Source organism: Populus alba, chromosome 12 (genome assembly GCF_005239225.2).
Source record: "Populus alba chromosome 12, ASM523922v2, whole genome shotgun sequence".
Classification (NCBI taxonomy): domain Eukaryota; kingdom Viridiplantae; phylum Streptophyta; class Magnoliopsida; order Malpighiales; family Salicaceae; genus Populus; species Populus alba.
This window is the reverse complement of record NC_133295.1, coordinates 1,841,660-1,855,970: the sequence shown is the minus strand read 5'-3', so window position 1 is coordinate 1,855,970 and position 14,311 is coordinate 1,841,660. Positions and strand designations below refer to the sequence as shown.

The 14,311-nt window shown below is 32.7% G+C and overlaps 1 protein-coding gene and 1 pseudogene across 1 annotated transcript; one reads left to right on the top strand and one right to left on the bottom strand.

The window, feature by feature from the left end:
- Positions 1–227: 227 nt before the first annotated feature.
- LOC118035927 (probable 6-phosphogluconolactonase 4, chloroplastic) lies at positions 228–2,847 on the top strand (annotated as a pseudogene).
- Positions 2,848–5,472: 2,625 nt separating this feature from the next.
- LOC118035929 (scarecrow-like protein 18) lies at positions 5,473–7,131 on the bottom strand. The gene has a single exon (XM_035041601.2). The coding sequence runs from the start codon at positions 6,915–6,917 to the stop codon at positions 5,610–5,612; it is 1,308 nt and encodes a 435-aa protein (XP_034897492.1). The 5' UTR covers positions 6,918–7,131; the 3' UTR covers positions 5,473–5,609.
- Between the last annotated feature and the right edge of the window lie 7,180 nt (positions 7,132–14,311).

The window sequence follows — 14,311 nt, the reverse complement described above, 5'->3', positions numbered from 1 at the left end:
AATTTAAGTGTAAATATGATTGTTTTTTTATTGATATTTTTTATTTAGAAATATATTAATATAATTTTTTTTATGTTTTAAAAATTATTTTTATTATTGACGTATCAAAATAATCTAAAAATATAAAAAAATATTAATTTAAAATAAAAAAATAAAATAAAATATTATTTTTTAAAAAAAATATTTTTAAAATACAAAAATAAATAAGTGAGCGTTGGGCTCAAGTGCTTCCCACACTATTTCCTCAAGTTTAATATTAATTGCATCCAATAAAAGGACTCAATTGCAAATTTCAAATTGTCTGAGAGTAAAATTCAAGTTTATTTTCTCGTTAGCTTAGCCTTAAACAAAAATAAATAAAGCAAGATGAAAATGATGGCAAACCAAACGGACCTTGGCAACACGCTTTTATTCGAACCTTCTTCCCTCCACGTTTCACTTCCTAACGCCACGTCATAAAAAAAGTCAAAGCCCTAACTTAACGTCTCCTTCGCCTAAACCCATCATCCATCACAGCGAACACTCCCTTCTCTGCTTCAAAAAACCAATCAAACGTCTATAAAATGGCCACGTCATCTCTCCCCTACTCAACTTCTCTCCGTACAATCCCGTTTTCAGCTTCATCCGGTCAGCAACATCATCATCGTTAATGGACGCTACTAATAACAAGGTGTTAGAGGTGTTTGATACGGAGGAACTGTCAGTGTCTCTTGCGAAATACACAGCAGTTTTATCGGACAAGTTTGCCAAAGAAAGAGGGTCTTTCACTGTCGTTTTGTCAGGTGTTTCTCTCGTCAAGTCTCTCAGGTACCTCGATTTGTCACACTGTCAAGTTTGATCGTTTTTAGTTTTTTTTTTTTTTGGATTGGTAATGATGGTTTTGTGGTTTTTTTTTTTGTGGGGTTCAGGAAATTAGTGGAACCGCCTTAAGTGGGTTCGATAGATTGGTCGAAATGGCATGTCTTGTGGGTGGATGAGAGACTTGTTCCTAAAGATCATCCTGACAGTAACGATAAGCTTGCTTTTGATGGTTTTCTGTCCATGGTAAGAACAACACGTATTACATTTGTTATATATTGTCTGTTTGATTGTAGAATCTTATACCATATTTCCTTCATGTTACATTCAAGTTATTGTTTTAGGTAGCTGTTAATGTCGTTCGGGCTCTGTTTTTTGCCTGGTAGGGAAAAGAAAATTGAAATTCACTTCAGTTCATAAAAAATTCAAGGCAAATGTATCTGTGGAACTAAGGAGAGTGCTTAATGAATGGACTTTTAAAGAAAATTATGGATTCTGTTTGTAATACTCTAAATTTTTAAGTTTTTGTAATTTGTAGAAGGTAATAATTTGATATATGACAAAAATGCTTACATCTAGAGTATGGCTTAGTTGGAGTATGGATCTTGTTCAACTGTTTGATGATGAATTTTTTAGTCACTGTAATGTTCATGTTTCTAAGGGTTTTTAGTCAACTGTGTTTATACACGGTTTCTTTTCTCTGTGTGAGAACTGGAATTTTTTCTCTGAATTGAAAGAGTGATAATCTATTGTAGGCAATCGTATAGCAATATATTTAATGTACAGAGAAATATGTTTGTGATTTAGGACAAAGTGAGCTTGAATCTTTTCTTTCACGGACAATCAATTTTTAATGCTTAATTATATCATTATTTGAGAAAATAAACCTTTAGGTTTTTCCCCATAATTTTTTTGGCAGGTACCAATCCTTCCAGGTAATGCTTATGCCATCAACGATGCTCTGTCTGCAGAGGGTGCAGCTGATGACTAAGAGACCTGTCTCCAACATTTGGTTCATACTGGTGTGATAGAGAAATCTCCAGTGGGTGGGTTCCCAAAGTTTGATGTAATGCCTTATCAGCATGGGTCCAGATGGGCATGTAGCTTCTCTTTTCCTCGGTCATCCGCTCCTCAAAGAAAATCAGAAATGGGTTACTCACATCACAGACTCTCCAAAACCACCTCCAAAGAGAATTACCTTTACTTTCCCTGTGATCAATTCTTCTTCATATATAGCACTTGTGGTGTGTGTGCTGGTAAAGCTGATGTGGTGCAATCAGCAGTGGGAAATGGAAAGAATTCTGATATGTTGCCTGTACAAACGGTTTCACCTGAAGGGGAGTTTTAGTGGTTTTTTGGACAAAGATGCTGCTTCAAAGCTATAGCCGTGCAATGTCTTAGCTGATGATTTCATCCAAGCATATAGCATATACTACACAGTACACAGGTAGCGGGTTAGTTTTCTCTCGTGTGATTGATCACCAATGGATGTGCTCATCGGTGTTGTAATCTCAGTGATGGGTGCGGATTGGCAAGGTTTTCCACCTCATGCCCCCCGAAAGGATACGAATGAAGAATAGTTTGGCATCTTCACGTGGTTACTTGGAGCATGAATGAAGGATAGCTTGACTTTCCTGCTTTTTTGTCCTATTTTCTACTCAGCTCTACATTGTCCCCTAATTAATCGAAGACTACTATGCTACCATGTTACTGTGGTATGGTAGTACCGAGGAGCACTGAGATATACATGTGATCTGGTGTCGGATGGTTTCGTTGTCTGCATCTCTTCCTTGGAGATCAGTTGCCTGTTGCAGGTTCTGAGGAAACAGGAATGTGCCTTCAGAATACAGAAAGTGGCCTCCAAGTCCTGATCAACAACCACTGAACACTCTATTTCTAACAGTTAGATGATGTAAGAATCACAGGTGACCATAATTGTTACCAGTAACTGGTTTATCAGCTGTGTTTTTGAGTTAGCTTCATGTAAATTAGCATGGATAATCTATCGTAATCATAGGACTATAAATATCCAGCTTCTTAATTATCATACAAAAGCAATTGATGAATTAGGAGCATGTTGTTTTGATCAATTTTTCCAAGTATGGTAGAATTGAATGGAAGATTATGCGGGAGAGGGTGAATGATTTGCATGTGGGCAGGGGCAAATGATTTGCATGTGGGCAGGGGCAGAGAGCATTTATCTCATCAGAAGTACTCTTTTTTGTATCAAATGACAAATGACAAAAGAGAAAGCAGTGATTGACAGAAAAGCAAAACAGCAGAAGGTTACGTCTATACATATATATACGGAGCAGGAATAATATATTGAATAGTTATTTTACCTGTGCTACGCCGTGAGTTTTTGCAGATTGTTTTATTATGCTTTTTAATATAAAAAAAATTAAAGTAACTAAATAAATTAATAATTATTTAAATAAATAAAATCATTGTTAAAAACCGAAAGATAAATTGAAAAAAATTAATATATATATATATAATTACACAAAATAAAATATTCTTTTGATTGTATTCACTAAATTTATTTATTTATGTCAATAAAGATAAATTTATACCCTAAAGAACTCATAACCTAAAAGTAAATATTTTTTATTTTAAAAAATAAACTTCGTTTATATAAATAAAAAAATATAAATGAATTAGAACAATATCTTGTAAAATCAAATACTAACAAAATAATTCTAAAAAAAACCTTACATAAAAAATAGCGTGTAAAACTCGTGACATTAATTATAAGAACGAGATAAATTTATAAAATAAAAATTAAAGATAATCACCAACCAATATTTAAAAAAAAAAAAAAAAACCAATTACAGAAACGAAATGTTTTTGACACCTAAAAAAACCGATCATCTACAAACTAAAAAAAAAAGAAGATTAAAATTAATGTTTTTATATAAAATTCAAAGCCACCACTTATTTTACATTACATGTGATTTTCACTTTAATTTTCTAACCTTCAATGTTCAATCTAACCGTTCCTCCCAAGAAAATATTCAATTGAATGCTAATTTGGAGGCTCAATTGTGTCAAAGCTTGACTATTACAATCCACTTGTGAGAGGATGGATAATATTTGCAGCTGAGTGTTTTGGCCAGAAGGCTAGTTTCTGCCATTAATGCAGGAGGAGGTAGAAAGATGCCACGAAAACCTTTTAGCAGCTGCTTCCACTTTGATAGCTGACACTGATTGCTCACTGGTTCCACTTTTAGTTTGCGTGTTCAAGTTAAGACTATAACTAGCTAGGGCTGGCGCACGCATGGCATTGGAAAGCTTCAATACTGATATATATATATATCACAAACAAAACTCAATAAAAGCCAGGTATATGTGTATTTGTGTGGTATAGTTGAGATCTTCATCGATGGCTACTTATTCCTTTGATCAACCCACCATGCCTAAAATGAACACTCCATTGATTTGTTAATTTGAGAAAACGAAAAGGGCATTAATTATCAAGTGTAGATATTGATCAGAAGGCCAGCCGCATCATCTGGATCTACAAATAATTAATCATAATGGGTAATTAGTAGATGTCCTTGACAAAATAAATAACCTCGTACAGGGCACGGGACTGATCCCTAGCTAGGTTAATTAGCTAGCAGCAGGAGGGTTTTCATGGCCGCATGCATGGTGTAAGAGGAGGCAAGGAAAGGGCAAGAAGAAGGCCTCTGTTGGGAGCTTCGATGATTTTGTTGCTGAGGAGACAAAGGGCAAATATTAGGGCACTTGATTAATGGTGCATATCTGAAAGACAGCAATAGGAATATAAGGTACTTAGCGCGGAAAACCAGAAGGAAACCAGGATAAGGGAGTTTTTGCCGAGCAATTGTGGGCTCTACCCTCCAATCCTCTTCTCATCGCTTGTTTGAAAAAAATAAAAAAAACAAAAAAAAAGGCTGTCAAATAAACATCTGATTCCTATCATAAAAATCCCCAAGAGTGCATCAATTTTAACATAAGGTTTTTGTTCCGAAATTCATATTTAATGTAAGAGAATAATATATATTATATTTAAAAATTTTATTAAATAATTTAAATTTTTAGATTAAAATAATTATTTAATATGGTATCAAAGTTTTATATAAACAAGTTTTAAATTTAAAAAAATTTTCACTTGAAAAAATATATTAAAAAATAATATAAATTATCTTTTACACTTATTTAACATTCAAAATCATTTCATTCTTAATTCATTTCTATATCAAAACTTCAATCAACAAATAAAAAGTGGGGTTTCAAAAATTATCTATAAATTCACAAGTCTCGCCATCTCATCATGCACATAGCATAACTGAACTTATCCTTTCCATAGGGAAGATTTGATCAGTATCTTGGCAATAACTACACACACATATATGTACATTTAAAATTATATATCAATCAAGTGAAGCTAGCATTATTATCATTGAAGACAGAAAGATAAGCAGCACCCAAATATTGCACTAATATTTAATAAGTTTTTTCTTATGAAATAATATTTAAGTAATTAACAGACAAACAAGAACACTTTTAATTAGCTATCTAAGAAAAAGAGAAGATGCTGCAGTATTCTTTAACTCGACAGATTTTGTCAGTGGAAACGGTCGCCATCCTCATTATAATATTTATGCTATGATGCTCAATACAAAGCATTAATTGGTCTAACGTAATTAACAAAGAAAAAAGTTATTCCTAATCTAAATATAAGACAAATAATTAGTGCTATGTGAATGTAGGAGAGCATTTGATGATGTATATGAGGAGACATTAATGATTAAATAGAAAAAAAGGCAAGTAATTGAGGGAGCTAGCTAGTTCCAGGAAGAGACAGAGAAGAGGGAATGATTCTGCCAGCCTAAGAAGAAAGAATTGTTGAGAATCTGAAGCTGATAGCCATCAGAAGGATAATGGAGCCTTAGCAAGAGCTTGGCCTGCGAAAGTGCAAAGGGACTCAATGGAACTTTGATAAACCCTACACTCTTCAGCATCATTTCCCAAGTCTCAAATTTCTGATGCCTTTCTCTTCTTCCTTCTCCCTCTGCTGCTACCATGTCCATTATCTCTCTCCCAAACCATATCTGCTCAACTGCCAGTCTCTCCCTGCTGTTTGGTGGCAGGGTTGCCTCTAGGGAGTCAAAGAGAGCTGTGTAGTGATCTAAGGCCTCCAGGAACCTCTGCAAGAAGAGAGGGTGGTTGTGGTTGGCTTCCCTTTCAGCAACAGTCACCACCTTAGGGTTCAAGGCCTTGATTTTATGGAGAAAAAGGAGCAGTTCACGAGAATCATCCTTAAGGAACCTGTGAAGATACGAAACGCAGTTCACGGCCAGAGCTTCATCTGGGAGAAGAGTAATGGCTGAGGGGAGATAGTGGGCAAGTGAGGTAGGGTCATTGTTGAGTAGAAGAAGAGGATGGAAGTGGAACCTGAGGCCCAGAGACTGAGCAAATTTCAAAAGGCGGTCTCCTGTCCTGTGGAGGACGTTCAAATCATGGCCAGTTCCAGTGATTCGAAGCATAGGAGGAGGATGAAGACTGTTGTTAGATCGCTCAGCCAAAGCTTGCATCAATGGAGGCCATTGCACCCCATGCATGATATCAAAGTCTATGATGTGAATGGCTTGCTGCCCTACTTGTATTGCTTCCAAAATAGCCTGATTTGCTGTTAGATGGCAGAATCTTATGAATGGGGTGATCTTATTCAAGGACAAATAGCAAGACCGAAGAGTCTCCTGGTCCGACTCATAGCTGATCAACATCTTATCATTAGTCCCACAAGGACGAGAAGTAACCATGTTGTTGATATTGAAAACGTGAGCAGCAGGAGCAATACTTGTAGAGATTCCATGGCCATTGAGGCGGAGAGAAAGGGCTCGAATAAACTGATGAACCAACCTCTCGGTGGAGTCACCATAAGGAGAAGAGTTGGAAGACAAAATGGAGAACAACCGTTTAGCGGCGGAGTAGTCAGATTGAGAGATGAGGTCTGCACAAGTGACTAGCAATTGACGCATATGAAATGCTGTTGGCGGCCCTGGAGTCTCTTCTTCTTGGTGTCGATCATGGGAATTTGATGAACTCATCAGCTGTGACTGTGTCTGCACCTGTGACCAGGAGCCAAGCATAGTGGTCTATCAATGCTAGAATCCAGCCTGTGACCTGCCTTAGCTGAAGCTTAAAAAGCATCAGGACAAGGGTTCAAAGCTGGTGAAAAAGATATATACATGACAAAAGAAAAAAGGGAAAGATAAAAACAAATTAAAAAATGCAGCTAATTATGCTGAACTTGGTGTGAAGAAAAGGCAAATTGACAAAGAAACAAACAGTGTGTGCTAGTTAGGCAGCAATAGGCATGGCTTCCAACTTGTAGTAATTAATGAGACATGAGAGAAAGAAGAGAACATTGTAAGTACTTAGGAAAGATGATGAAAAACAAATAAATACGCTCGTTCGTCCTCCTCAACCTGCTTCAACTGCTGGTGATGGTGATGCTGCACGTCCCTATTACTTGTCGTGCAAGTCCTCAGTTCACTCCCACCTCTACAGCCTCAGCATCCACGGACCATGTCCCCCTATAAACTCCCTAGCTAGCTAGCTAGCTGCTAGCTACTTTGACAATAATTAATAGAGGAGCAACATTATAATACCATTTTCTTGTGTGGTTGCAAAAAGACTTTCTAAGGGAAATGAAATCTTCCAAATATACTGGGATTTTGACCGATCAATATATTTGCAATGGGGATATATAAGGACATCAAGGCTAAGAAGTTACATCAGAAATTCCTCCTCCACTACTTTCAGAATTCTTCTTGAAGAAATGACACATGCTAGCATAAAATTTTAGGAGAAGTTTGAAAAAGTATTTAAAAAAGTATATAGTTTAACACAATTGTGAAGAATCATGATTGTGAATATAATCATTTTTCTGAATTGTGTTTTATATATAAATCAGGATTTAAAAAAACAATTACATATTAGAATTAATTGCTTGTTTGGAAGTGTGGTTGCGAATATTTTTCAAAATACTTTCCTTGCTGAAATGCGTTAAAATGATATTTTTTTTTTATTTTTTTAAAAATTATTTTTGAAATCAGCACATTAAAATGATCCAAAACATACAAAAAAAATTAATTGTTTTGAAAACACGGGTACAACTACATTTCCAAACGCTCACTAAAATCTCGAATCGTAATTATGATAGGTATATAATCACTCCTTTATTTTTCATGGCTAATATTCATAATAAAAATTAAAAAAAAAAAAAAAACCCTAAAAAACCATTACAAAAACAACCTCTAATAGCCCAAAACAACCTTTAATCCTCCACCAAAACACCATAATCATTTTCCCCTCTTCTCCATTGGTCCTTTTATTGTTTTTTTGTTGTAAGCCCTTTGCCACGACAAATGATAGAACTGCCACCTAGCCATAAAAAAAATCAAGGTAAGACAATTGTATTGTCTTTTAGTTTTATGGGTTTCATTATCAAATTGATAAATTTTAAGTTTTGATTTATATCCATTTGTGTTGTGTTTGATAATCAAGTGTTTTTATGATGTTGAGATAATTTTGGGTTTTGAATGTTGCAATTATGTGTTTTTAATACAATTGATATTATTTATGGAATCAATTAGGTTTGAATTAGAGAAATTAAGGTTTAAATTGATTATTAGGTTACTTGTTGTATTTAATAATATTGTTTGAATTGAGATAAATTTTGTTTTAATTGATGCAATTAGATAATTTTTCAATCAAATAATGTTATTAATAAAATTATGGTCTAAATCATTGCAACTAAAGTTTGTGTTGAATTTTGAAAAAAATTATCGGGATTGGGAAAATTGTTCAACTGAGATAATTTAGGTTTTAATTTATCCAATTAGGTATGTTTTCATTGATATTGTTAAGCTCAAGGTAATAACAATTAGGGTTTGCACTAAATTATAATATAAATTGTTTTTGATGAAATAAGTATTTTTATTTTACAGAATACATCTTCAAACTTCTTTATGTAATGTCACTATGGTGATATTATTGTTCCTAATAATAATAATTGTATCACTTATATTATTGTTTTCTAATAGGAATAATTGTATCACTTATATTGACAGTTTTTTAATACAAACGCTAATGATAATAACAATTGTTTAAGATAATCGTTATTTCTATTAGCTATTTATTAATAAAATTATAATTTTTATTAGTGGTTGATTGAAAATGTACTATTTCTTCAATAATTTTTCATTCTTGTACTATATCCTAAAATCTTTTCCAAGCCATGTTAGTTTGGTAAAAGAACACTACTTTCATTCTATTATTCTACATCTTAAACATCCAGTTCCTGGACACACACCTTAATTAATATAACATTTTCCCATATCTCATCTCATCTCACCTTCGTCTTTCCTAGTCAGCTAAACAGATACTCCAAATAATTATCTATAATAATTCTACGTATGTAATGCATGGATTAAACTAGATGCTGAATATTTCTAGCTAGCTATTTCCTAAATAATTAACTAAATGAATAGGCTATCTATAGATGATTAAGAAAGTTTATTCTCTCTGTTAACTATCTCAATTAAAAAAAAAAAAAAAACCTATATTGTTTTAAATGTATTAAGTCTATATGATACACTCTTAAAAGTATATATATCTATTTTTTAAATACATTAAAATAATTTTTTTCAATGTTTTTTTTGCCAAAATTAGCAATTCATAACAAGTGTAATTCTTATTTCAACTCCCTCTATTTACACATTAAATTATTCCCAACTAAAAATTAAAAACTTATAATATTAAATTTAACTAGTTAAACTAAATTTTAACAAGTCAACTGTAATTTGATGTGAAACAAACATAGTTTTTTTTTTATGAACAAAGAATTGACTAGGTTAACTCGCTGATTCATTATCCAAGCCTTTAGGGAGGTTTTAAAGTATTTTTTATTAGTATATTTTTTAATGTATTAAATTTATTTTTTTTTCAACACATTAAAATTATTATAAAACTAATTTAATATTTTTTTCAAGACAAATATTTTTTTCAAACTATTAACTTTCACTAACAAATTAGAGTTCTTTTGAAAGTGTTTTTACTCAGAAATACATCAAAATAATATATTTTATTTTAAAAAAAATATTAGCACAAAAATATTAAAAAAATATTATTTTAAAACAAAGAAAAAAAATAATTTTTTTTTTTAAAAAAATTTTAAAACATTTTTTTTAAAAAAAAAACGGAACTCACTTTAATTTGTTGGGTTCCTACCTTTTTTCCAAATACATGCATGGGAAATTAAGCTTTCATATTGCAATTTTAGTACAAATTAATTAATATTTAACCTACACCATAGGTCCATAGCATGGAGTAGGAGCACTTGCTAGCCACTATTAGTTTTTCCCGGATTGTCGCATGAGGCCCACTACTAGATTCTTTCAATCTCATGGTCAGCTACTTTAATTTCTTCATACAGTTAGTCTGATAATTTTATACGAGAATGTATTCCTTCTCATGAATCTCTTTTTTTTTTCATAAATTATTTGCTTTCGCTAAATTTTTGAGATATGGTTATAGTTATTAAAGAATATATATTGGCTGGCCATTCCAGTGTTTTTAATTCATATTTGGCTTGTTAAAAAACCGTTTGAAGGGTTAAATTTGCATACAATCCAAGGACAATTTTTGCAAAAAAATATAAAATTCTTATTATAATACTATTATCTTTAAATAAAATTTAATTTATTCAGCTAATCAAGTTTAATTAAATTAATTTATTATATAATTTGATTATAAAACACATAAGAGGTGTTGGATTGACCTGTTAACCTCAGATAGAATTTAATAACAATGTTGAATTTACTATATGATTAAGTATTTTTTTTATTTTATGTTAATTTTTGTGATTGTAATTTAAGAAAATAAGTTTAAAAAACTATAAATTATATATTTTTTAATTAAGATCTTTAAAAGAATTAAAATAAAATTACAGCGTTGTATGAATTAATCTATAAATCTAAACTTGTAATAAAACAAAGAGCACGCCACCGCATCATATAGAGAGTAAAGAGTGCGGGTGCAAAGGAACTAATGTTGGTGTCTGCAAATGATAGAAGCTTTGACACATCTATGATTGTAATAATTGCACGTGGACTGGGAGTTGAGAGCATTTATTTCATCAATACTATTCTTGTATGAATAAAATGACGAACAATAAAGAAGTATGAAGTGACAGAAAATAGTAAAAGCAGAGATCAGCACCAGCAGGTTACGTCTGATACAGTTGAAATCTGGATAGATTCATAGATGTTTTTTGGCTTGCAATGCCACCGGCCCTAGCTAGCTATAGTCTAAGCTCCGACACGCGTTCTAAGATCTTCTAGCTTTGCTTTCGCCATGCTAGCTATGACCATCTCATCGGTGTCAGCTGTCTACCTGCTCATAAAAATCTGGTTATGAGCATCTTTCTACCTCCTCCTGGCTCTCCAATAAACAAATCAAACCCTTCTCTTCCCTTCATTTTTAATCTCCAGACGCATAGATCAAGATGGAATTAGTGCTAGTGTATGGATACTTGGTAGTGGTGGTCCATGGAAAAAACAAATAACCATGCACGTACAGGACACGAGAGAGATCCATCCCTAGTAGGAGAACAAGAGGGTTTTTGGTCATATGATGTGGTCTGCATGGTGCAAGAGGAGGCAAGTTATGTTGGGAAATTCGATGATATTGCTGTTGAGGGGACAAAGAATAGACATTAGGGTAATTAATGGTTCAAATCTGGAAGACAACAATAGGAATATACGGGTACTTAGTGAGGAAAACGAGAAGATGCTTTGAGACTACTTAATTTGTAGTGGAGATTGCTTAATATAATACCATTTTAATAATTAATGAGGTTTTGGAAATACTTTATGATGCTTCAGCGTATTTTATTTTTATCTGGATTTTTTTTTCTTCTTTTAAAGAAGACTAAATAGGGTGATAATCCCAATGTTTTTTTTGCTCATTCCAAGTGTTAAGCATATACATATATGAGTTTAATGATCTGTTAAACCTACCATTCCTGAATTCAACCAAATGTTAAACCTAAATATATATGGATCTGATGAGTTGCTTGATTCACCATCCCTAAATTCAACCAAGCTTTAAGCCCAAGTATTTATGAGTTTGGTAAGCTGTTTAACCCATCATTTTTTAGCTCAACCAAGCATTAAACCTAGGTTTATATGAGTCCAGTGAGCTATCAGACCCCCATTATTTTTAGATCTAGCAAAGCGCTTTGACTCTGGGAAATCTTAAGCTCCATGATTAGACCATAAGTTAGTAATATATTATTCCTAACAAGTTAAAGATATTTTACCTTGAAGTCAGAGACTTTTTTACTCTAACGAGTTAGAGATATTTTACTTACACTTTGTCCCTTCCCTTTAAAAAAACAAATATAAGCCAAATAGGCTATAAAAGGGACCATGAAAATCCTTAAAAGGCAGGTTTAATTAATTTTTTTGACTTCTTATTGCATATTTATTCTTAGAATTCTTCTCTAAAATATGATTCTATTTTCTCTCAAATGATGCATATTTAAACATCGGAGTGAATCCTTAAATTTATTGTTGATCCATTTTGGAGCCTCATATAAACAAAAAAAAAATCAAAGAAAATACAAAAAAAAAATTGAAAAAAAATTGGAAGAAAATAAAAAATAATATATATACTAGAATGTCCAAGAAATTATTTAAGACTGATGGATAAAGATAAAAATATGCTTAAGAATTTAACACAAAAATGATGAGGTTCGGATATTCCTCTTTAAGATTAATTGGCTAAAGTTTATGTTTTGGATAATTAGTGAATTTTTTTATTCTGATAATCTGATAGATTTTCTTTAGTCAAGGGGTCAACTTTATGTCAAATATAGAGACTAATTTCGCCTTCCTCTGTATAATATTTATGTTATGATGGCTAACAGAAAAAGTAAAGTGTTCTAACGAATGAATGAATTAATTAATTAACAAAGAGAGAAAATGGCAACTTCTCATCTATATATATAACGTGTATTGTACTTAAATTTTCGGTTTAAAATTAAATAACAAAAGTCTACATCTACCTCGCATGTTACTATGCATTAGTGGGTGAAATAGTGAGAATCTTCTGTTATTTCCAAGCCCATCATATGAATTCCCTTCAAAAGCATTGGTTTATGGATGAAAACAGAATAAATAGATGTCTGGCACATGGAACAGGGATCATAATTAATGTATATACGTACAGAATAATATATAATTGGAAAAAAAAAAAAAAAAAAAAAACAGTAATGAAACAGCTGAGGAGGAAGATGGAGAGTGAAGGGTTGGTGCGGGACAAGTTTGATAACCTCGGCAGAAACACGCAAAGCCATAAATTTGCATGAGAGAGAGCTGCTTCTCTTCTCTCAGTAGCTTGCTGACACTTGCTGTTGTGGCCTTGCTTGTCCCGTTTATGGCTGGATTGATTCCTTTTTATTTCAACATTGATTGATAGATACTCTTCAAGCCATAGGACATGTGTGATTGACTCTACAGCCTCTCTTACAAGAGCTAGGGCAGTGAAACTACTGCTGCTTCCTTTGCCCTATCTGTGTGTATTCGCATAGCGACATGGGACCATTTGTTTCCATGCTTTGCTTGGTGATCAATGGTGATGCAACCACTCTCTCACTGATCATCAGGACGTACTGCACTGTCCATGATCATATCCATCTTTCTTTTTGCTTTTTTTACTTGCAGGAATATCAGTCTGGACAGGGAGAGGAGGCCATCTCCCTTGCCGTGACAAGTTATGATTAAGAACACTACACAAGCAAACTCCCTCCTTTCCTCTACGTTCTACTCCTTATGTCCCCACCCCAAGCACGTGTGCTGTCGTATAACCTGCAGCCTTGCCAGCATAACTTTGCTTCTTTTCTTTTCTTTTCTTTCTAAATGAAGCAGTAAAAAAATTTGATTTTATAGCTAAAAGTAGAATAGAGCATCTCTAGGCCTCCCCCCCAGTAAATCTTCCATCAATACTAGATGGATTGATTCAAAAACTCATTACTTGAAATTTCATTTAGGCTATACTTGAGATCAAATCCGTTAAACCGTTAATCTTGCTGATTAATCTAATCAAAACCTAGTTAATTTAGCCAAACCAATAAAAACTAAATTGTTTAACATAAGAATCAAACTATTCTACCTTTTTTTAATAAAAAAAGAAAAAAAAAAAACCCTAACTTACTACACTAACACATGAGATACAAATTGATTATATTATTATAGATAGAGTTTCTATCAAGATAAAATTTTCAAAAACATTTGACATCTCTCTTCACATACACCATTATCAATTGGTTATGAATGATATATAATTGTGGTACAATATGACAATTAACATGTTTATACAAATTAAATATTTTATCATAATTAGAAGGTATATGGGATTGCGATCAAACCGTGTTTTTAAATAATTTTGATTTTTTTAAATTTAAATTAATTTTTTT